This window comes from Sparus aurata, chromosome 7 (genome assembly GCF_900880675.1).
Source record: "Sparus aurata chromosome 7, fSpaAur1.1, whole genome shotgun sequence".
Taxonomy (NCBI): domain Eukaryota; kingdom Metazoa; phylum Chordata; class Actinopteri; order Spariformes; family Sparidae; genus Sparus; species Sparus aurata.
The window spans coordinates 15,887,345-15,913,408 of record NC_044193.1 but is presented as its reverse complement, the minus strand read 5'-3'; the positions used below and the strand labels follow the sequence as shown (position 1 = coordinate 15,913,408).

General features: G+C 42.4%; 1 protein-coding gene across 1 annotated transcript in view; it reads right to left on the bottom strand.

Moving 5' to 3' along the window:
- The window catches only part of kcnd3 (potassium voltage-gated channel, Shal-related subfamily, member 3), a 112,463-nt gene that overhangs the window by 10,635 nt on the left and 75,764 nt on the right, over positions 1-26,064 (bottom strand). Inside the window, exons 3-4 of the mRNA XM_030423483.1 lie at positions 13,499-13,667; positions 358-459 (exon numbers count right to left, since the gene is read on the bottom strand). Coding sequence (XP_030279343.1) covers positions 358-459; positions 13,499-13,667 — 271 coding nt within the window. The remainder of the gene's footprint in view (positions 1-357; positions 460-13,498; positions 13,668-26,064) is intronic.

Sequence of the window (26,064 nt, the reverse complement as noted above, 5' to 3'; positions counted from 1 at the left end):
TGGTGAGACAGGGAACATCCTTGAGTTGTGTTTACATTTCCTGCTGCATCGCCTGAAGCCTGTTCCTCAACTGGGCAGCTGGGCTCAGAGATGCTTGCATCAGAAGTGCCGCTTATCGAATGAGATCACAGCTAGCTGCTCCGATGGGATGCTGGGTGCATTCTAAGAACTGATAATTAAAGGAGGGACAGGGTCTGCATCCAATGACTTCACTACTGAGATCCTCAGAAGTGTTTTTTCCAAGGAGACGCAGAGGTCGGGCTCGTCATATGTCATATGAGGTTGGGTGGTAATGAGAGAAAAGATGATGATGAGCTGTAAGTGAAGCATCGTCTGTGGCTCGGAGGCTGGTCTTACCGTGAATTCCAGAGCTTCGTTGAACAGGCCGTTGCGCTTGCTGTGGAGGAAGGCGTTGGAGCTTCCCGTCTTGGATATTCGTATCCTGGCCAGGCGGGCTTTCTGCAAAGAGCAAGAGACCATACAGCAAAAGACACCTGTTAGTCAGTGCTTTTACAACATCGTATGTCAGAATGATTGGGTACCATCCTGACACATCCCGCTGATTTTGAGCTACAGCTCAATATTTTAGTTGAGATCTTCTAGATCAAATCAAACACGTGCTGCTAAGGCATTCACTCTGATCTCCGGTGATGAATTTGCTCTGATCTCCTGTGATACTTATGCATGATTTATGGTGACTACACGGTAACACATTCCTTGAGAAGAAGAAAATCAGTTAGGGAGGCAGCTCGGAGCAGAGCAGGTAAATCCCTCTATGAATTAAGCAGCTAAGTGTCATTCTGTATTTAAAACGCTGAATTAAATTTATTTGGGCTGTTGCTGTGCTGCCACGTCCGCGGTTTTGTTTTGCAAAATAAATCAAGGAAGTGTCCGGGCCCATAATGCTCTACATCGTTAGTGTCGGCTTAAATGCATCTTTATTCATCAGACCAGTACAGCACAGTCGCTCGGCCCGCTCTCTTTTTTCCCTCTCTTTCTCTCACGCTGTCAGACCTCTCCTGTGAGGCAGAGAAGAACAAGAATAAAAGGAGGAGTACGAGGAAGAACAGATCCACTCTGGTCCTCGGAGTGAAGTCTTTATACATCAGTAGCTCTGACACAGTGGAAGGATTTTACTCCAACGTCCTGCTTTTTTGCTCTATTTGAAGCGCACCGTATCTGGTGAATGTGTGTGAGAAACACGTCTGAGTGTGCACTGGTTAAGTGTACACAGGCTGTGTAAAAAAAGAAAATGTGGGTCTCAGTAATTCTCTCAGTTACTAGAACAACTGCCTTTACAGGATAGTGTAATCTGAGTCAGTCATTTCTCAGAGGCCCGCCATTTTCCCGTCAAAGTCAAGAGCTGGGTGTCACGCTCCGTGCAGCTGCAAATTGTGTGTGTGTGTGTGTGTGTGTGTGTGTGTGTCTGTTGCTTCTCTTTCTGAATTCTAAAATACAATGACGGATTCATTGAAGGGAAATCGGTGGAAGGATAATGGGAGCTGTGTTAATGACAAGCACACAGAGCGCTCGTTTAGCAGGGGGCCCCATACACCGCTGGGGGGTTAATTGAGTGTGTGGATGTGTGTTTGTGTATCTCCGCATGTGCTTATGCATGCACGCCTCATCTACATGGGAGAATTTCCATACATATACATGCGAGCCCTTTAAAAGCATACCAGCAGATATACCTCTCTCAGTAAGTGTATGGTAATGTATGGTAATTCCAGCTCATCCCCTCACTTGAGTTTCATTTAAAACATGGTAATGTTTGCTGACCTGCAGGTAGCTCCTGCTGTGATTTAGTAATCCAAAGAGAGGCAGGGGAGATAAACAGCAGTGAATGTCAACAGACACGTGCACAGAGGCATATCTATATTGCAGAATCTATATGACAAACCCACAGCTCAATTCAAACAGTTCACCTTCTCCTGCTCTCTGCCATCTTTATCTCGAGGGATGAGAACCTGAGACTGACTTTAAAGGAGAGCCAAAACAAAGCTCTCGATAAAATCTTTACATTACGACCTCATTAACATTGATGAGAATAGAATAGGATAAACTTTATCATCCAGCTGAGGCAGGAAAATTGTCTTTGATCTCACCCAGGAAAAGTATATTGCCATGCAGATGACACTGTGTACTTGGCATTTGTTGAAAAACAAATTTTAAATATACTTTATAGAAGTGTAGTTTATATTCAGTGTCCTTATGTTCTTTAGCACTATAATAGTTATAGTATAGTAATATAATAGTTCAGTGCGTCTTCTGTGTCTTAGGGTTTTTGGTTTTATATAAATAACTCTGGATTGGCAGGAGAAACACCTCATCAAGAGACTTCAGGTAATATTTCCCTGCCTCCCGGATAGCAAAATTGTACCAGACACCCTCATCCGGCCCACATACCACGTGGAATGATGGCACCTGTGCGGCCCACTCCTGTTTGCCAGACCTGAGCCTTCATGCAGGCAATACCTTGGCCACATATCAGCCAAGAGAGAACCAAAAAGATCCAGATTTAGCCCAGGTCTGGTCAGATCTAGTGAAGCAGAAGAGAAATGAAGTGTGGCCCAGACATTTGTCACCAAACCATGACTGTTTCACAGTGTTATAACAGTCAGTCAAAGAGTCATAATATGTCATCATATGTTAACTGACGCTGGAGGGTTAGGTAGAGCATCATAGTGTTCTGGCCAAGCTGCTATGTTGACGTTTTGGAGGTGAAAACTTGGGTATATTTATATATAACTAAAGTTTGCCCAACATGTCTGTTTTTCACCCTCAGTTTAACCCTCCTTTCCGCTCTCCTTGACAACTTTTCCTCGCTCACTTTGTGCCTTCACACTCTGACACCTATGAACATTTGTGCTGGCGCAGCACTCCCACAGGCCTTTGGGATAACCCTTCTTTATGTTCTTGGCATCATGCTCAACCAATGGGACTGTCTCTCTGGGGTCACCACACAAACCGGCGCCTGTGATTATGGCATTGGTTGCCAGGCAGTGCAGGGGCAATGGGGGAGGATGTTGAGAACATGCCCTGCGAGATTGAATCTACTTCTGCAGTTTTCTGATAGATTCCCGGGGCCTTTGGGAGCTTGGGCACTCGTGTCTAAGGCCCATCTGTGCTTTCAGGCAGAGAGTCGCAGCACGACAGATTGAGCCTGAATTGCTGCTGAAGCATCATTGAGAGCGCACATGAGTGTAAGGACGCCATTGACACGAGGCTGTCATTAACGCCTACGCACACAGAGGACGCTATGTGGAGAGTAACATGTCCTTTTACACTGAGACACATATGGTCACATATACACCACATATCCACAGGCACAGACATGGCCACAAATGCATAAACACACAGCACAAAGAGTGAAACTTAAAGTGTAACAAGATAAACTGTTCCTCAGTGGTGCAACAGTCTTTCCCCTCAAATACAATGATCTAATGTCTTCTTAAAGTCTAGCTGGAATCACATGCAATCCAATAATAATGTGGATGTATAACTATTATTAATTTTTTAATTGTCAAATGGAGAAAATATCAGAGAATGCTTCTTTTTGTCTCGTCAGCTGAACGGGTGTGTCTGTTTGAATGACTGACAGCAGCTGGCAGGCTGAGCACTGGCCAAAATAAACCAACTCAAGCTGTAACTTACAAGCAATGGGCAATCAATGTGTTGTTAGAAGTGATAATGAAGAGTAAAGACCACTTAAGCATCTAAGCAGACTCAGGTGATATCTCCAGATATGGTTACATGCTGTTTAACGTGCTGCAGCTGAGCAGGCAATTAGCTATCAAGTCTACAAACTGATGTTTGCTGTGCACTTTTCCCCAGTGAATATTTGTTTGGCTGTTTTTACAACAAGCTAAGGTGCAGAACAAGATGTGCATTCATGTTTTTTAAACTGCATTTCATGCTTACACTTTTGTTTTGGGTGTCTACTATAAAATGTCTACTTGCTCTAATGTGAAAAGCCCAGTCTGCTCCGATTGGTCAGCTCTCACAGGCCTGAGCAGGAACCACAAACTGTGTTTCTACATCAACTCTGCTGGTGTTCTTGCAACTGTTGCTATGTTAGGGGTGTGACTGAGGGTAGTGACTGTCTAGTTGTGACATCACAACCTTATGGAGGTCCTGGTGGTTCATTTAAAGGTGCAGTTTGTGAATAGTTCCTGTGTGTTTATTTGAGGGTTGACCATTTTCACACTTTCAACTTATTTATTTAGCACGTAGATCTTATCATGATCAAATACATGAAAATCTCACTTTCTACAATATGGGACCTTTAGGTGATTAGGAAAAGGATTAGGAAAATCAAAATGCTAATTTGGCTTCTTTATTATGTAGCCAGCTGCTGTGTTTTGAATGACTGGATTGAAATAAATTCTACATCAATGTAGAAAATAATGCAAAGGACACAGGATTTGAAATGAATGTAATTCAATTTCCGTACTTTCAAGCAAACAATTTGGAAAAAAACAGTAGCTTTTGAAAAATTCCAAAATAGCAATGAACACCTGCCAACCAATCAGATAAGTGATGCTCAATATCACCAGGTAAGATAGTCCAGATGTTTTCACAGACCCAAGGGCCAACAAACAATCCGAACACCTTTCTCCCTCTTTGTTTCTCTGCTTCCTGCGGAGCCACATTTTAGGCTCAATCACACTTTAGAGATTATAACTACAGGATGCAAGCCAGCACAAATGCTTCATTTTAACACCATTTGCTGCCAGTGGAGGGCTCATAACTGGCATATCCTCATTCAACTGATAAAAAAAAAGAAAAAAAAAACAACTGCTACATATTCACTCAGCTCCCATGCCATACTCCGTTGAACACCGTCAGGAAGTTTTCTTCGAAGTTCATTTTTTTTTTTGAAATTTAAAGTTAAAGCTAGAAAAATTCATGCTGGCTTGTGAGTTGCATCGTTGCCAGACTGCCTGTACAGGATTTGGTTGAGTGAAAAGTGGAGCAATTGAGCTATGAGACCAGATTAGGTTCCGCCTCGGGCCTGCCTCGAAACCGTGTGAGTGAAAGAGGAAGACCATCTGATGAGGACACACGCACACACACACACACACACACACACACACACACACACACACACACACACACACACACACACACACACACACACACACACACACACATAAATAGCTGTGGAAGAGTCTCATTTTCTTTTGCAGCTGCCACTCATCTAAAGAGTTGCTTTTATACATGCTGACATTCCTGCCAGAAGGGAATAAGTCAGTCTGAGGTACGTTGCTTTATGATATCACACACACGCGTGCTCACACAGACAAACACACACACGCACACACAAAGATAAAGACAGAGAGTCAATGACTTAAAAGAGAGAAGGGCAAGACAGTAAAGGAGGAGAGAAACTGGGGAAAAACTGACTTTTCCAAAAATCCGTCTGGGAGCCAGTGAAGGCCAACGAAAGGCAAGAATTGATTCAGTGGAAATCAAGTCCTCCGACACCTCTAGTCCACAGGAGTCTGCCTCTGTAGCAAAGACAGCTTAACCTCGGACTAACACCACTCAGAGACAAAATACCTTTACTAAGCCTGGATTATCTCCACTTTATAGAGAAAAGCACAGCCCAGCCTGCAAGATGCTGAGACGCTGAAGTTAAGGATGTTTTTTTTTAACAAAGGACATAATTCATAACAGAACCCTTGACCCCCCTCAGTGAAGTCCCCAGTCAACATATCTCCTTCTCTCTGTTTTCGCGCTGCCTTCTTGCAAAGTGCAGACGACTTTATTGATTGTCTAGAAGGGCAAAACACTCTCAGCCAGAAGTCATCTCCACCTTTTGACTTCAGCCTTCTGAGGGAGGGCTAAAAACAATAGTGAGATGATTTAGAGCAAAAGGAGCAAGACTAAGAAGGGGAAGGAGAAAGAGAGAGAGAGAGAGAGAGAGGGGAGAGGGACTTGTTTTTGTTTTGGTTCTGCTGGTAAGCCCTGAGCCGATGTAATGCTCATGAACCGCAACAGACATTTTTATTTTTCACTAAGTTTGAGAAACAAAAACTGGCCGAGCCGGAGAAAGATTTCCAGTCAAAGTGAAAAAAAGACAAGAAGGTAGACTAAAGATGGCAAATGAATCCCAACAGACACTGGAACAATAATAGGAAACAAAATAATGAGAGAGACTGATGGATTTGCCTGTTCTACACCTGAGGCAAGTTTTCGTGATTTACCAATGAGCCATTTTGTCAAACATGCTCCCAGAACTGTTTATCTCTACATGGTACGTGCTGCATTTGTCTCAGTGGGTAGTTTAACAAGACTGGGGATTTGGCAATAAAGCAAAAGTGTTTGCGATTATCAAGTCAAGAAAGACACTCAATAAAAGTATCAAACAAAAAAAAAGGTTCTCTCTCTATTGACAATCAATGGTTGTGCTTAGATGATAATGGTGTTCGTCAGGTTCAGGAAGATGACTGAAAGACACTTAATTTGTAAAATGTAAAGAAAAAAATGGCACTCTGTAGAGCGCATACCTCTGCCAAGGCCCAACTGTCTGAACTATTTTATAGATCCCAGCCATTGCAATGTCCAAAATCAAATTACTTTATCCACAAATTTGTTCTGTGGTCTTTGCGTAATGCTGCCAGTGAGCAAAACCAAGACCAGACCAGACCAACCGACCCACCCATCAACCATTGCCCAAGGGCAAAAAACTTATTCTCCTTGGTGGAGGTAAAATTGTGACAACAGGCAGATCACAGAGCTGACATTGGGATTTTTTGTGATCTCATGATAAATCTCTCCCTTTTTTTCTGTGAACTTCGGTCCGACGAGTTCTCCAAATCCCCATCAAAAGAACATAACCCTCTTATCTGCAGAAAACGTCTCGTTAATCCTTAAAAGTAAAATGCTGCACAACTTAGAAGGCAGCTGGTCAACGAGACTGTCATTGTCAAGCGGATAGAGAAGTTAGTATTATAGGTGATGTAACACTGTCAGATTTTGAGATATGACGAAGGATGTTCCATGGATAGCGACCTCCATAGAGACCCTGAGGCAGTTTTTCAGAGAATATTGAACGGGAATACTGCTAAAAGCTGCTTAGCTGCATAATTTGTGGTTTCAAGATATGCCTATACATTTTTTTGTGGATTTATATCATAGTTTGTATTTCAACTTTTTCTCCCAGTGTAGAGGCAGCAAGTCGCTGTGCAGATCCGGACCACTCCTGAATTTAGAGAGAAAATCCCAAGTTAGGTGCATCGTCTTAAATCAGCCACACAAGCCATTTAATAAAGAATTTGTTTGTACAAGTGTTTTTTAATTGCAGCTGTGTATGGGCAAGGGGGGTATTTGCATCTGTCCTTAACCAGGTGCCACCTGGGGACACACAAGAACACATTCTTTACAGCACCAGAGAACCAGACCCAGGAGAACATCATAGACCCAATTAGAAGTTAAGCTCATTTGAATTCCTGCCCCCTCTCTCTTTTAATCCTTTTTGTATAACTTGCCCTTTGTGATTCTCCATTTTAAATCCTGCCCTCTGTCAGGTGTACTATTCAGAATGTGTAATTGGACCTACCTGGGGATATTATTAGCTTTATGCAAATAAGCTTGGAGGACCGACTAACGAGTAACCCCCAACAGATTGGACTCTCTGTTTCAGATCGCTTTATGGGATCAGGCGCGCAGACAGGGAAGGGCTCAAATATTCAGTTCATTGTAGAGCAACCGTCGCGACACCGAAGACTAAAGGGAGGGAGGATGGAGGATGGAGAATGTGTGTCTCTGTGTCTCAGCTGTGTGCTCCTCCTGTGCCACACAGCAACTGGTGGCATCCTCATGTATCTTTCTTTTGTGCAGTGAGATGGATCAGGGGCTGTCTCTCTACCACCGCCCAGATGGACGGCTAATTGTAATGGGAGCCCAGAACAGCTAACAATTAGACCTGAATGAAGATGGATGTGAATTGGGGGCAGGAAGGGAGGGGAGACACATGTTAAGAGAGAAAAAAAAGGAAAGAGAAGAGATGTGGCTGGTAAATGCTGAGGGGATGCTGCACTTCCTCTCCTCCTGTCTGGTCTCTCCACATTGTTTAAGTACTGTGAAAGGCAATCTTGGCTGGCTATCCTGTTTTATTCTCAGTTAAACATCGCCTTATTCCCAGAAATGATCCGAGCAGGAATGGATTTTTCCGTGACATATAACCATGTGCAGGTAATAAATGCTGAACAAATGACGTTTTGCGATGGTGAATGACCAGCGATACTTGCTAAATGGTTGGCTTAATGGCTGCGAAGGTCATCTGTCATTAAGGTTATGGAGCATTAAAGAACACTACATGCTACGTAGACTGTAGTAATGGGGTGCTGAAGGATAAGGCGTGCTTGAACAATTCATGGCTCGGTTGAGGCATTAAAGATCACAGTTGTCATTAGCAGAGAAAGACTGGACCAAACCATGGTAATGGCTCGATCATACACCCTCGGCACTGATCTTTTATAGTGCACAAGGCTGCCAACCCAGAGTCAAAGAACATTAAATTAATGTGATGTAACATGGAATGAGCTGAACACATGTCAGCAACAGTTCTTATAAAAAGGCAGTGAAATACATCACGGTCGCTACAAATTATACAACAAGATTAAGTGTCTACAGTCACGCTGGCGGCTCTTTGAGGCTTCACTTTGGCACACAGGAGCTTGGAGCTATATGCTAACGACAGCATATTACAGTAACAGCCTCCCAATAACAATGTTGATGTCTATCAGATTTACCATTGATGTGTTAGCGAGAGAGTGGATACAGCGTTAGTTGCGGGGGCCCTTTCGTTCCTATTAATGGTAAATAGTAAAATGGCAAATGGACTCCGATTTATATAGCGCTTTTCCAGTCGACTGACCACTCAAAGCGCTTTGGGCGGCTGTGGCTCAGTGGGTAGAGCGGTTCGTCTAGTGATTAGAAGGTCACCAGTTCGTCTAGTGATTAGAAGGTCACCAGTTCGAATCCCGGCTCCCCCTAGTTGCATGTCGAAGTGTCCTTGAGCAAGATACTGAACCCCAAATTGCTCCTGATGAGCAGTTGGCGCCTTGCATGGCAGCCTCCGTCATCAGTGTATGAATGTGTGTGTGAATGGGTGAATGTGGCATGTGTTGTACAGCGCTTTGAGCTGTCGTTAGACTGGAAAAGCGCTATAAAAATGCAGACCATTTACCATTTACCATTTACAACACTTTTTCAACACAACACTTGATTCACCCATTCATACATACATTCATACACTGATGGCGGAGGCTGCCATGCAAGGTGCCACCTGCACATCAGGAGCAATTTGGGGTTCAGTATCTTGCTCAAGGACACACACAGACCAGGGGAATTGAACCAGCAACCTTCTGATGACTTTAAGTTGTTTAAAGTGGCACATGAAGTGAATAAGTTTGACTTCCTGGTATAAATGAACCCAAATCTTCTCGTAGCTTCTACATCGTTGGGCCTGTATGGGAGGTCTTCCTGCACGCTTGAGGTTTACTGTGTTTCCTATATTAGTTTACCATGTTAGCATGCTAATTAGATAGCTGATGAGAATGCCGTTAGTCTTGCAGGTATCTGGTCATTAACCAAATCTGGCCCGATGATGGATGACACGAGATGAAAAGTCAGGAGTTCATCAAATTATCTGCAAAATGTAATACAGTGTGTACCAAATGACACGGCAATCCATCCGATACTTGTCAGGATACTTCTCTCTGAACCACAAATGATAACCTTGAGAAAAAATTAATTAGGATCCGTCCTTTGGGAACCATGACTGTCTGTACAAAATTCCGTACCAATCCATCCATTAGTTATTGAGATAATCAATCTGCACCAAAGTGGTGGGCTGCCTGACATTAACATCCATAGAACCACAGAGCTGCTAGCCTGGCTGGGAGAGGCAGTGGGGATGTTTCAGTTAACAACCAGTTGGGGACGTGAAAATATATAATTTCCACAGCCTCTACCACCGAAGCTCACACAATATGTAATTCAAGACACACTTCAGTGGTCTTAAGCACACAAGCTTAAATGCTAAGCAACACTTAATCCCGTGGGCTAATTAAAGACAGAGATGGAGCACAGATTGCATCTGCTAAATGCTCTAAAATATCACATTTGCTAACCTATCATCACGCTTGGCACTTATCCTCTGATTTGCCGTAGTAATAACGCTCTCTAGGATCAAAGCATCCAGGTGGAATATTATTATGAAGGCGATGATAAGATGGTTGAGTCATGCTGTTATGAAAGGTATCCGTTGGATGTATGGGTGCTTGAGCAAATCGCTGACCTCACCGCGGGCGAGCCGGGGAGGCATCCAATTGCCTGAGGGAGTCATTTGGTGCTGGTTAATGACGACAGCGCCGTCATGCTACACTGGTTAGCTGGTGGGTGCTTCTGGAAGTGTGGGTGTCTGTTCTGGTGTTTGGGACACTGCACCACACTGCGGCTCAGTGGAGAACACACGCACGCACGCACGCACGCACGCACGCACGCACGCACGCACACACACACGCACACACGCACACACACACACACACACACACACACACACACACACACACACAGGAGGGTGGGACAGATCAAGGGCAGGGCCTAAAGTAACAGGAAGTATGGTGGACGCACACACGCACAGACACAAAGACACACGCACTTATAGAGATGCACATACGTACACAAGGCGACGCAGACACACACCTTCCTTCCAGCCAGCACCTCATCTGGGTGATGGCTATTTCAGGCGAGAACACAGCATTAGGACGCACATCGCCTCTAGCTCTTCCCCTTTCTCCTCTCCCCCTTGCCTCCCCCTGCTCCCTCCTTCCCCCTGGCCTTCCTCGTCGCCGCTCCTCTCTCTCCTATGCATCAACACTACACATCTCATCGCCTCCAACCTGTTTTCAATCTCGATAATTTCTTCTGACCCTCTCGGCGTCCCCTCCGTGTGTCTTCTCCTCCCCGCACACTGGCACGGGAGTCTCGCTCGGCAGACAAGGTTACAGTTAGTTAAGACTGGGCAGCGGTCAGGCCACGGTCGAACTGCAGGACTTTAAACAGATTTAAACTACGACCAGAGAGCATGTGCCAAGATGGATGGCAGTAATCACAGAGAGGGTGAGAGAGACGCGGTGGTGTGGGGAGGCTGAGGAGGAGGAGGAGGAGGAAAAAAAGGGGAGAGGACAAGAAATAAGAAAAAGGGTGTGAGAGAAGCCTCGCTGGGAGAGGTGTGACCGAGAGTGATGAGAGAGAGGAATGGACTCTGAAAATATGTGTCAGTGTGTGCATGTCTGCCAGCGCAACAACAAACACACTACCATCTATCTCAGGAGAAACCAGAAAACGGTCAGACTTGCCCTCAAACTACGATTACCAGACCGGTTCTGTGTGTGCGCCAGCTGCTGCTGCTCCCCAAGTTTGGCTCATGGACACACCACAACATGATTCTTTAAAGGTCTTACGGTGGGGCTATTTACCCAAAGGAAGATAGGATCTTTAAATCTTCCGCAGTTTAAACACGAGTTTACATAATCCGTTTTTTTAATTCGTGCCTGTTAGTTCCGAGGATAAAATCTTCTCACAAGGACGGACCCACAGAGAAAAACCATGCAAGGAGGGGAAAATGCTGATATTCACTTCTTTGAGACTATTTTTAGGGGTTGGCCTCGGCCTGTAAATAGGTTTGGGGTATTATCAACAACATTCAGGTTGAGTGAGTTTGATATTTTGCATAGTAAAAGAACAGCTTACTTCAGCTCAGATCCGTATTATTTTTCCTCTATAATATTAAATATTCTCAATACTCACAAACTCTAATACTCTTGTTTAAAGGGTAACTAATTAAGAAATTCAAGTGTATTTAAGGTCTGAGTGATTCTAAAGCATATGTGAAAAAAGTAGTTTAAAGACTCTAGTGGCACATTTTGTGGGTAATGTCAGCAAGAGGCACTCCACTAGTCCAGCATTGCACTCCTATAACATTGTTGGACAAATCAACCAATCTTAACCTAGGTTTTAGTTAAACCTGATGCCTACATTAACCACAATGCAACTTAGCGACTGGGTGAGATCACTGGAGGCAGTTCCTCAGATGACATGCAGCTTCCTCAAAGGCTTTAAACGACTCTTTTTCATGTTATGCAGTATTACTCACCAGGACCTGTGAGCACACTTTAATGTGTAAAATTGGTGGAATTACCCTTTAAGGCGGAATCAATATGATGACAGTGACCAAAAAGATCACCAACCATTCTCCATCCTGCCCCCTCTTGATAAGAACAGAACATCTCGGCCCTCACAGGGGAATAAGGTTTGCTTGAAGCTGGGAAGGTCCCGCAAATAAAAACAAAGTAAAACTGTCTTATATTACATTATACATGTTATGTTATGAGGACAGCTTGTTTATTCTGCTCATTCGTTCATGACTGATGTTTTGTGCACCTTTAATGTAAGACTCAGAGTCAGGAGAAGCAGCAGAATAAATTACATATATATTTAAGGGCCTTTTAACAATGTTTTGCCAAAGTATTAAAAAACCTGGTATCACTTTCTAATAATCTTTGTGTTGCAACTATTGGCTTTATCAATTGTAAATACATCATTTAGTAATGCTTTAACGATCAGGTACAAGCCTTTAATAACAACACGTTTGGGGTTGCCAGTTGGTGTAAAATCCCCTAATCTTTTCAATTTAGTTAATAATGCAGTGAAAATGAAAATGTGGGTAAACCGTGAATAAATACTGTGCTTGTGTGTTCCACATTTCCTAAAAAGCCTTTAGGTGTCTAGTTTTACATAATAATACGTCTGAATGAATAGATTTTGTCTAAGATTAGGCAAATTTCAGATTTCAGATTTTCTATTAGGTCATTGGCTCCTCAGAGATTATTCCCTGATATATCAAAGAACCAATAGGACACAGTGTCCCACTGGAAGCACATTTTCCACAACCTGACTGCCTTAAAGTTGTTCTTATTAATGACTTAAAGGAGTATCCGATCATTTGTAACCATCAATAAAGCCATTAGTTATAGCTTACAAACTCGTTATAAAGAATTCTTAATTAAAAAGTGGTAACGACAATCGACAGAGTCTCACAGCTGACCCTTGATCCGATCAGTAATTGAGCTTGGCTAACCTAGCAAGCGGCACACAGACACTTTGTGAGGGAGATATCAGTATTCTGGGTATAAGGGCGAATTCCTCCAAACTGATTTATATATATGCAGACCAAAGGGAAAAATGGGAAGGTCAGGGTTTAGGTATTCATGTCATGGGAGAAGGTCCATTAAAGTTTGGTGATACTCACTGAATATGTATCACCCACCGACTGTAAATGTGAATGTAAGTCAATGTGCATTACACACACATCATTATCCTGCAGAATCCTCTCCTCTGGGGGAGAGACGCGTCAAAGCTCCCCTCTGGGCTGGAGGTCCAACCCCTCTGGGCCCCAAGTTGAAGGAAATAAAACTGTGTTCACCTGTACCTTCTGCGCCCGCCGCTTGTCTGCTCTCTGGTTCTGGTGATAGATGCGGCTAAAGTTGGACACGATGACAGGGACAGGCAGGGCAATTACCAGCACCCCACTCAGAGAGCAGATTGAGCCGAAGATCTTCCCTGCAATCGTCTTAGGAACCATGTCTCCGTACCTGAGAGAGGTGACAGGGAGAGAGAGAGAGAGAGAGCAAATTGAGTGAAACGTCTTATAATACATTTAATAAAATCTGTCGGTGGTAGCTCAAACTTCTCGACACGCACAGCCGACAGGAGGTCATTCATATCACGCAAGCAGAGACACACATTCAACACACTGTCAACCGGTTCGGCTCGCTGCCGATTCATTTCTCTTGTACATCGCTTTCTTCATTCTTTTTAGGATTCTCTGCACTGCGTGTGTCAATCCCCACCTGAATAGAGCTTGACCTGCTGACTCCATCCCAGCCCAAGGGAGAAAGAGAGAGGCTCTGACCAAACCTCCTCTGCCACTGAGTGGCACGCTAAAGTCCACTGACTCATTCACAGAGAGCAGATACTATTAACCTTTACAGAGGAGAAAGGAAGACACGTGAATGCCAGAGACATTTCCCAAAAGTCGTTTAGCCCAATTCAATCTGAAATATTTGCAAGTCAAAAGCAATCTCATCTGGAGTTCAAAGGCAGACAACACAATTACAATAACTACATTAAATCCCCTCCTTTCCTTTTTTTCCAAATGAAGAAGCCACAAGCTGCAAGAATCAACAGTGGAAGGAAAAAAGAAGACGGAGGCGAAGAAATTCAAAAGCTAAAAGAGCACGACTTATGCTGGAAAAGCAACCTTTATTTCTAATGGTGTTCATTTCTTATTCATGAGTTAAAAGTGCAGGTAATTTGTTCTTGTTCCCAGATAAACAAGAAGTTCTACTGAAGTTTATTGGAACTGACTCCAAGTCTGGCTGCAAATAAACCTGAAACAAAAAGCCTTTCAGCATCCAGCATTGTACATGTACGTACTTACGTTCAGACTGATTGTGGAAGAGATTTCTGTGTCCGTTAGGTAACATTTTGTGCTCGTAGTGAGTTACATAAACCTGTAATTCACAATCAAAAAGGATCTAACCCCAGGTATTCATATAATTCAATTCATCAAATGAAAAACAGCCTCATTACAGCCACTGCAAGAATCAGGGCGCAGCTTTTTAGTGGTAAGTTATCGGAGTCACTCCTTGTTAGGTTTTCCATCTCTACAATAGATTTCTACAGAGATTTCCTCAAAACATGCCAATCTCAAGCTGCACAATTACTACGAAGCACATGTGCAAGTCATGTTGATTCTCCTGAGGAAACAGACAAATGAGATAATGACTGGGGGAGACACTCGTCTGTGAACACATCCTTCGCAAGAGAGAAACTAAATGTTGCAAGGGAATATGTCTCTTCTCCGACTCGTCACACTCGTCGCGAACGCAATGTGACATGTCAGAAACAGTGGAAAATGAGAGATGTAGCGGTGTCACTGAGCTGTAGTGTAAATTACAGAGAGGTTATGATGCCCTTGTGCACTAATGGAAAAACCCACACACACACACACACACACACACACACACACACACACACACACACACACACACACACACACACACTACTATCTATCTAGGAAAGGGACTCTTAATGGCAAATACTGACTCGTGCATGTACCCGTATCGTTGGGGTAAAGTACATTTACGCAATTTCTGTCAAGTACATCAGTACAAATCTTACAGTTGTACTGGTGTACTTGTACAGCAGCCACAGCAGTAATAACAGCTTTACTAATTGAGATATGAATGAAGGAATCATCACTCCATGAAGGTTATGATGTCCAGTTTATGCTGAAGTTGTTTTAGACAGCAGTTGTTTCGAGGAGGGATGTAGTTTGTGGTGCTGTTGAATTGTATTATACAATGAGAGATGTTTATTCAGTGTAAATCACTTCACAAACATGTTTCAGTTCAATGCAATACAACTCTATAGCACTACAGACCACATCCTCTAAAATGTAATACATTTGATAATTTACAAAAAGGACCAAAAGGAAGGTTTAAAAAAGATAGAGGCGAGCTTCATTAACAAAGCTGAAATCAAAATGTGGGCAATAAAAAGGGAGGCACAAAACCAGGCTAAAGAGAATCTAAGAAAAAACTACAGAGAAATACAAAAAAACTAGGAACAACAATAGCCACGGGGAAGAGAAGCAGGAACACTGAGGAGACACGAGGAACAAGAGTAGGACCGGAGAACAGACGCAGGAAACGCAGACAAACCGAAAAAGACTGAAGGAAAAACACAGGTGACCCAGGTAGAGGGAGCTTAATGGCTAAACCAAAAACCCAAACCTTACTGTCAAGGCTTGTTTAAACAAAACAGGACATTATAACCTTCATAAAGTTAGGCTACATTAGTTTTAGCTACGTGAACCTTATTAACTTGTTTCTGAGTGCGTGTAGACCAAAAGGAGACTCAATGTACTGTCTCCTGATGGTCTTTCATTACCATATTGCAGATGTATCCATGTGTTGTAAGCATCCATGTGAAAATGTGTCCAACAACATGTGGCATAGGTCCCCTGACACATCTGCAATGTATATTAGAGGCCCCTGGAGGCTCGGCAAGACACAGACCTAGTCAATCTAGGTAGCTAGGATCGCCTGCAACTGGCTGCACACACACCAGTCTGAACAAAACATAAAAAAACCCCCAAAAAATTAAAAACAGAAGTGCTTGACTCCAGCTGCATTACTCTGTTTACTGTTTGAGCCGCATGCTTCACAGCAACCTGAGGAAATGAGGTGAGGCCGTTGGCGTAGCAATGACATTAAACAGCGCGAGGAGCCCTATCAATATTTTAAAAAGTTCTTTCAAGTCTTGCAGATATCCAATAACATGTTTCTTAATAGCACTCATCAGATTCATTCACTTTGACGGATCACAGAGAATAACGCTGGTTGTTATTCGAGGACTCTGCAAAACAGGACCCCAGAGGCTCGCAATAAATGAACAATAATCTGCTTAAGAAGTTGTGCTCGTGATAGTCACTTCATAATCTAATGAAGCACTTCTGTCACAGTTGGTTGGAGATGGTAAAAAACACAGGGCGGTGACATAGAGAAATACACACACTTGAACCACAAACACACACAAAGCACCGTGCAGTTCATTTCGGGGAGGAAGATGAAACCTCGGTCTCATTAGTTACTGATTCCCGCAAAAAAACAAGTCCAATATGAAGCCATTTAAGAGGAGGGCAGTTTTTTCGCATCAGCAAAGCTAAGCGCTGCCCACACACAGCGAACCGCTGGTCCGCAGCCATAACTGAGAGTATACTTACAGGGAACATTCATCGTCCCTTCCAAGAACTTTAATGGCCTTTCTACCCAAATTAGGCAATAACAATCCCATCAGTGGTACAGAGGCCCTATCACTACAAAACATTTCATCTCCTCCCCTCTTCAGAAGATGTTTCCATTAGGAGGGATGAAAAGCTAATCATATTCATCTGCAAGCCTTCTTTAATGGGATCCTATCAGATTGCCAGATAGAGGCCCTTCTCTGCTAATACTACAGTCAATTTGCCGCTCCCATTTAGTCGAGCTAGCCCGTCTCTGATGATACCATCTCTGCACCATTATACATGGCACAGAGATAAAGCTGTGCTTGCTCACATTAAAGACAGAGAAAGCTGTAATAAGTGGTGTGAGGGTGTGCGTGTGTGTGTGTGTGTGCGCGCGCGTGTGTGTGATAAGCGAGGTTAGGCGTAATTTCTTCCCTTCCTGTCTGGATGAATGCTGAGGCCATTCCTGACGCTGCAAGACTTCATTGAAACTGGGGATGGACGTGGCGGTAAATGTCTCAGAGAGGCAGAAGATGGATAAGCAGAGAAACTATAGTGGAGGGAGAGATATTTTCTCACTGCACCCAGGTTTTTTTTCTCCCCATCAGTCCCCCTTGATCCTTCTCCTACCACATTCACACATGTGCACGAACACACACAAATATGAGTTTGCTGTGTGTTCTGAGGATTTTAGATCACGATGGATCATTAAGGTTTACACGGCCTCCCTTTCAGGCGAATCGTTAAGAACGTGGTCTTCAATGTCCTCTACTTCGGTTACTAAACGTCACATAATCTTATTGACTGGCAGACCTGCACTATGTGAACAAACCAATGGAGTCATGTAGAGAAATAGATGGCTATGCTAACTGGATGAATGGCTTCATGTGACTCATGTAAGATGGGTGATGTATTGTAGCTAGCAGCATAAGGAGCTTCTGCCAATTACCGCCCCCCCAATCGCCCCCTCCTGGTGTATGCCTGGTGTGGAATAATTGGCTGTGGCTTGAGGTTGGACCAGTGTCATGTTATCGGAAGGTCGCAGGTTGGATTCCCCTGGTCTGCATGTTGAAGTGTCCTTGAGCAATATACTCAACCTCAAACTGCTCCTGATGTGCTGGTTCGGCATCTTGCATGGCAGCCACCGCCATCAGTGTATGAATGTATGTATGAATTACTGTAAGTCGCTTTGGAAAAAAGCGTCTGCACAGTGCTGTAAATGTAAATAAATGTCCGAACATTTTTAGCAAATATTACAATGCACAGTGCATTTAAACTTTTGACCTTTTGGATATCAAATGTCCCATCTTCATCATTTTATTCTATTAGACGTTGGTGTAAAATGTTACTGTAATTATCGTATGAATTCTTGAGTTAAGGCCAAAAATATTTTCTGCCACTTTGACCTCTGACCAGCAAATTCAAATAACTCCATCCGTACCACATTTGAAGAATACAGGATTCACAATAATAGGACACAGCTATGGACGACCTGAAATCTTAGCCATAGCTCAAACAGGAAGACCATCTCCGTACGCCCTCAAAGTCACAAGCACATTCTCATGCCTTCCCTCATCTCCTCCAGCTCATTCTCCCCTCCAACCAATCACGACCTGTCACGTTGTCCTTTACTAACCAATCAATTGTAAGCTGTCAACCATTCTCTCTCTGTCATACACCATCTCCATTTCATCACCTCAACTGTGGATGCCCAGCCACCTCCAGTGAACCCTCCAATCGGGAGTTGTCAAAGTTTTACCCCCATCAAGCACCATTCTTCATCACCATTACCAGTGTCTAGGCTCTGAGGGTAAGTCTCCTTCATTCTTGGAACACCCAATACGTCAGTCTGCTTCCCATGGTGACATACTTTCTGCCGAGGTGCCAAAGTTTATTCCTTCTGTTCACAATAAAAAATGCATTTTGCTTCATCCTAACACGTGTTTTGTTTGTCTTAAAAAACAGAATAGAAAACTGATTTTGGAGCGTTAAAGCATGTAAACCTATTCTAGTAGCAACCCAAAATAAAACTATGGACCTGAAAATGAGCATAATATGTCTCCTTAATGTCGCAAATGTAGAAAATTCAAAATTTAGAAAAAAGATTGCAATGTAGAACATGAATTGTGACTGTGATTTAATAGATTGTGATATTATTTCTTTGGCCAGATAATTCACCCAAACATTAACAATATATTATTTCCACATCCTTACATACAAAAAATACAAGGTCAATGCACACACACACACACACACACACACACACACACACACACACACACACACACACGGACACAAACACACTGGTCAGGTGGGAAGCAGGTCAGTCCTCGGTCAGGGCTGTCACAGGCCATCACCTGGGGGCCTGGTCCTGCACGTTGTATTAATGAAGTCTATGAGGGGTTATTGAGTGGGACTGAGTGTTCCTGTGAAGGTATGTGTGATGGATGGGCTTATCAGAGATTGTCTGACGGCTGACAGACACACACATTTGTGATGATGGGAGGTCATGTCGTGTCAGGTCGGGACGGCACAACTCATCCCTTTAAATACCTGCTGAGGAACCAAGCCAGCATACAAGCAGAATGTAAATCAAGAAATGGCACACATAAACATTATTGAGGTAAAAGATCAAATATTTGATTCTTCTTGTCATTTTATTGTACGGGTTCACTTAAGACCATCTGCACAATAAGCTTGTGCTGAACTGATTTGAGCTGAGTCACAAAACAGATATTTATTGCTGGAATTTGTTTTCACTTTGTGGGTCATAAACCGCTTTTATGCATGCGCTGGAAGATCATAATGACATTTTTATTGATGTTCAGGATAAGACGAGTCTGTTAAAAAAAAAGAGGGAGGGGGAGAGTGGCAGGACAAAAACGTATGACGTGTTGAGGGTTGGATTTCCATTTACAGACCAAATCCCATGTGATTCCTCTGCAATTTTCCTCAGTTCCCTTCAGACATAGGTTAAGTGATTCTGTTCGGAACACAAGCCCTTGCGGGTGGATTGACCCGCCGGAGGACTGAAATCACTAATAGGAGGAAGCAGTGCTTTCAGTGTTAGTGGGCGGGATTGTGTGTTTAAGGATTTTAACGTTTAGTTTGCATTTGTATGTGTTGACTGAGCAAGTGAGGTTCATACGTTTAAAAACATCATTATAGAGTTGTCATATTGAGGGAAAAAGAAAAGAATATACAACAAAAATATATATATTTTTTTACATCTAGGGATCATAGGTTTATCAAAAACCATTTTGAATAAGGAGCTGCCAATGTTTTGCTGAGGAAACTGCATCTCTTCAGCACCACGGACAGCTACAAAAGCTCCCATCTATAGCACCGGCTCACACACAACAAACCTACATGTCGGCACCACAGTCTTCAATTCCATGTAGATTATTGAAGTTACCAGCCTATTGCCCTGTAGGCTAGAGGCAAGTGTTTTATTAAAATAAAAAATGGGCTGGTCAAAACTCATATATGCTAGCATTTGTGGCCCTTAAAGTCCTGAAAACATTTTTTTTCCTATTAGCTTCCTACTATGAGTGACACGAACCGACACATACACACTATTTTCTATAAAAGTTACACCAGCTTTAGTTAGCTATTTGAAGACTGAGATTTTTATGCTGCTTTTGTCACTTTGTGTTTGAAGCGGGAGGGGGGTCCTTGTTGGAAAAGGTGTTATCACATAATTGCTTGCACCAATAAGGATTTAAAGAGTATCCAAAGCATATACATATGTTGAGAAGTCACACTGTTGTCCAAAAATATTTGGACAACAGTGTGACTTATCAACATTGTCAGGAAAGGAAAACGCACAGGAAAAATAGGCTTTGAATACTCTTTAAATCCTTAATGGATTTAAATTTTGTGCTCAAACTATGGTATGACTGAAGCAGCATCTTGAAGTGATGAGTCATCCTCCAAGCTTGCGCAGGCACTGTGAAGAACGTTGCTCTTGCTAGAACGGTAGTTTGGTTTCGACTGTAATAGATTACGTCTGACTATTAACCACACATACCCACACCTGGTTTGGGAAGAATGTTAACCGTTAAACACGAAGAAACACTGGCTGGAGTGCAGCAATAAATCAGTATCCGATGAGAGTTTGTGAGGTTTTTTGGTTCACAACGAAATCTGATTAAACAGAGATTTTAAATGTTAAATCTTACGATATGTTTGCTTGCTTTTTCACTTTGATGTAGCTTATCTAACGTTACAGAGAATTATTTATGATTCGTAGCCACGTTTTCAGGGGCGTTCAACTCAAACAAGGCAGCAAAACCTTGTCGAAAGTCCAGAATATCAACGTATGCCGTATGCAAAGACAACTACAACAACTCGCTTTGTTAATCTTATCTTTAAACTTGCTTGACATTTGTGATTAAGAAAACAGAATTTGCTCTGGAAAATGAGAGTCCAATTTACAAAACATTATATAGTTTCTATCTAATCAGTTCTAATAATATCATTATCATAGGACCTCACCAGAAGTTAATAACAATAATAAAGAATAATCACTCAACAGCAGCAAAACCAATACAATCAATGCTGCTCCACACTTCAGAAATATGATATTCAATATAAACATAATGCATTTCAACTTCCAGTAAACCATCAAATGTCACTGTATTGATTAACCATATAGGCAGTGTTAGGTATTTTCAGTGTATTTATCAATTGATTACACAGCTGAGTTCCACTATGAAACATAAAAGTGTTACAGCAGCGGCCATAAATGATGATGCCTCATAAAGATATCGATAAGTAGTAGTGGGGCTCCATTTTCTTCGGGCACCCTGTCACAGGCCAATGAAGCTTAGCTCTTTTGGGTTCAGCAGAGTGAAAGATTGTCTCTCCAGGCCTCTAACCCTCAACCATCCATCCATCTGTACTCTCATCTGGCATTTCATGGCCACTCACTCAGATGGAAGTAACTCTGATGACACATGGCTCTTCAGGGATGGGACAACCATCTATAATCTACCCCCACAAATGTCACTGCGGGGAAGAAAGAAATAAGGAGGTGGAGGAACAACAGGTAGGGAGACGGACGGAGAATACGAGGAAGAGTGCAGGGGAAAGATAACACAAGAGAAGAGCTGAGAGCAGAGAGATGAGTCGACAGAAACAGATCCGGATTCAGATAGTGTCAATGCTAATTTGCAGCAAGGTCGGATATGTTTAGTTAAATGTGCCTCAGACGATGTCTTAATATGGATTAAATCAGATACAATGGAGCTATAATAATCTCAGCACTCCCTTAAGACGGCTCAACACAGACATGAACCTTGATTGTGATCCTGATTTTGCGAGGCTCGACTAAGACTTTATGCGGAGAACAGATTGCTTGACAAGTGTTCTTATTAAGAGAGTCAAGAAGGTTGAAAAACAGTTATTCTGTCAGACTGTCTCATTTGGAGAGCGCTGCTTTATGATCCTTGGCAGAAAAAGGAGGCTTCGAGCAGTGCAGTTGTTCTGAAATGCCACATCACAGGGGGAGTTATTTTTCAGGAAAACAACGAGTGAGCCTCTGAATAGTTGACAAATAAAGGCATTTTTTTGGACTCCCACTGTCACCTCTTAAGAGTGCACATGAGGTCAAAAAAACAGAATGACTTATACACATTACCAATCATTATTGATTTTACGCTTTCGGCCGCACAAGACGTGCTGATTAGGACCGAGGTTCATCATTCACTGCAACACAATATGCAGTTCAGACGGTGCATAGTGTGCTTCTGTAAAGCTGCTTGGTCCAAAACATTCCCGACTGCAAATGGCTGCACAAAACACCCCTGCCTCGCACCAATCAAACCACCCATTCACAAGCCAAGGCCAAAGAAATAAACACAATAAAAGTCATTAATGTTGTTTTCACATCAAGAATGTCACAGTGTATTTCACAGTATACAGCCCCTATGTGAATAAGTGCTCTTTGAATGGCATGTTAACAACCCTAACAAAAAACTCTCACAATAAATATGCGTGTCGTGAAAGGTGGGAACAATGCCAATGGCATGCTGGAATCTGAAAGTTGATCTGCGAGCTGCTCCTCCAATACATTTACTGTCATTCACCTACATGAAACGCTGTCATTATACAGCTGAAGTTATCTATTGTGTTCATACTGGAGGTGGGTCACCAGAGCCTGGGAGATATTGTGTGGATGGAACGAACCATTGTGTCGCCGTAATATTAAGGATTTACTCCTGCAATCACCAAATGAATGTCACCATATTATAAAAGTGCTGTGGCAGCATTTGAGCGCCAAATCCATCATATGAGGGACATTTCACATGTGGGAGACGACAAAACTGCTGCTGTAATGTCTGCATCGCCATGTATGAATCAGGTATGTGCATAAGTTGCAACTGGAACCAAAGGTGCTTTTATTCGTGCTATTACTGTTTCATGCTGGAGGACCGTTGTGTTTCATTCACTAGAGAATCCAAGATATAACCCCCTATGCCCGACAGTAATAGGATTACTGGAACAAAATGTCACTTTAGCTGGATTGCCCTTTTGCATCAGAATAATCAATTTCTTCACATGCACGCTACATGCCGACAGTGGGCGTTTTCTTTTTCTTTCACACACAAAAGCAGCCGACGGCAACATCGAGTTTCTCGGCCTTCCAGGGTGCAGTGAGAGGCGGACATAAAGTATACAGGCCATTTCCCTAATTTACATTTATCAAGTGATAAGAGGGGGAGTGGCAGAAAGAAACACAAAGATAAGATGATAAAGGGAGGGGCATTACTCTCACACCGCACTGCACAAAGAGGAAAGGTCTTTACCATCACTGACTTCACAAGCAATCTTACAGTGAATCACGCCGAGGGATCGCCACCATTTCTCTGAAACACACAGTCAGTTTGCTACATTTTCACTTAGGATCAATCCCAGTACACCCCATGCCCCTTACCACATAGCCCTACTCCTCTGTTTTCAGATTCACACCGAGGGACATGGTGTGGGCAAAGTGTGAGGGCTAAAAGGCCCTGCAAACCACAATTCAAACAAAACAAGCTTAGAACATTTGCCACTAGCTTGCTGATGTCTTTGAAGCTAACAATCCAGCTTGATAATGGTATAAACGTTACATTGTCATTGCTGATTTGTGCATGGCAGTCCCAGATTTTGACATATTTCAATGTTGCATCCCCTGCTTGGCATATGATGCCCAACATTTGGTACTAGTCTTAGAATATCAGTGCAGACAGGTAGGGTAAGAACACTTTGCTAATGTTTGCCTATTATCTGGCCTTTAACAGGGCTTTATAGACTGTGTTTTTTTTACATTTGTGTGTATGTGTGTGTGTGAGACAGCGAATGAGGTGTGAGCATCCATGCTTTTCTATCTCCACCAGATAAATGGCAAATGGCATTGTGATAACACCAAGATCACCATGGTAACCCAAAAGAAATCACCAGAGTTAAGGACAGCATATTGGAAATGTCCAGTTGTTACTGTTTACACCATTGAAGATTACATGTATGATGTATGAGGGTCTTGAAGGGTTGTCACATTTCATAGGGGTGGATTTTAAACACTTGTTACTCTCATCTGAGGGGCAAGGGGCCATTTGAAAATTAGGTGTTGGGGTAAAAATTGGAAAGCGGGATTGAGCCTTGACAGACTGCCTTTCACAGCTTTTTGTGCTTTATGTTTTCTGATTGACTTTTTTCAAAGAAGAACACATGGTTTTGACTGTTCAGGGGGGCTTTGCATTTTTTTAAGTAACTCTCTAGCTCCAGGGCAATGTTACCATCACCGTGCTTATATAATATTATGAGCTTTGGCCATTACAAGGCAATGGCTTCACTCAGTTGTTGGATATAGTGCAGGTTTCACCCTGAGGTGGACAAAACTCCTGCCAACACAGAGCTTCTTTATCTAATTACCTCAGACATGAACAGACACGGAACAACATTTTAAACTTTGGCCAGCGGTCATGGTACCAGCAGAATAGTTCACCACAAGCATTGTGGTCATTCTTGAAAAAAATAATAGAACACTGTAGACTTTCCAATGTAAAATTTTGCATGGTTCCCAGCCTTGGTGCTGTGTGTTATCCTCCAGTGACAGCATGGTGTGTTGCGAATAGTCCCTTCATAATTTATCATTACATTAGCTCTCCATAGTGTTTGTCTTATAGGTTTTTCTGCAAGCTACAGTTAGAAAACAGTAGCTTGCAGAGAAAGCTATATGAATCCAGATTCAGAGTGGGGCCAACTAATGATTTTTTCATTATTATTATTTTTTATTATTATTATTATTATTATTATTATTATTATTATTATTATTATTATTATTATTATTATTATCATCATCATCATCATCATCATCATCATCATCATCATCATCATCATCATTATTATTATTATTATTATTATTATTATTATTATTATTATTATCATCATTATTAATATCATAATTTACTATTGATAAAACATTTCAAAATGCTCAACAGTCCAAAAACACAAACTCTCTTTATTTTCTATCATAAATGGCTAAAAAGAGCAGCAAATGTTTCATTTCAGAGGCTGGAACTCACAAATGTTTGACATTTTTGCTGGCGAATTGACGATCCATCGACTATCAAAATGGTTTGCAATTAATTTTCTTTTCATCAACTAATCGTTGCTTGTCTAACTGAGAGGAATCAACATGAGGACGGGCCGATCAAAACCAATGCTTAATATGCACATCAAATGACCCCTCAAGCTAGTTTAGCTTCTTCTAACTTGTCCGTTGGAGAACATTTTAAAAACATGTTCCAAAAAGAGACATTAAAGGTGCTTTAATCAAACAAAGGCTCACATAACTACTTGCTACTATGTGCAAGGGGTCGCCGGCAGTGATGAACCCACAAAGAATCATTGCCTTTGAGTAAAACAGAGCGCGTGGGTGTCTTTCAGCTCATTTGATTTTGGATTTGGAATTGATTCTTTTCTAGTTCACTCACCGTACCTAGCAGCTGTTTTCAGTGGAAAACTGAATAAAGTCACTGTATACTACCTAACAGCTAGCTGTTAACAACAAGCTGTAGTGAATATTTGGTACCCAAGGAGTCACATATTTTTTTAAGGGTAAGTAGAGACCAAAAACTGATCTAAAAGGAGAGTGAGTATAGGACTTATATTCATCGGATGTTCAGAGACGTAACTCTAAATTGTTGCTC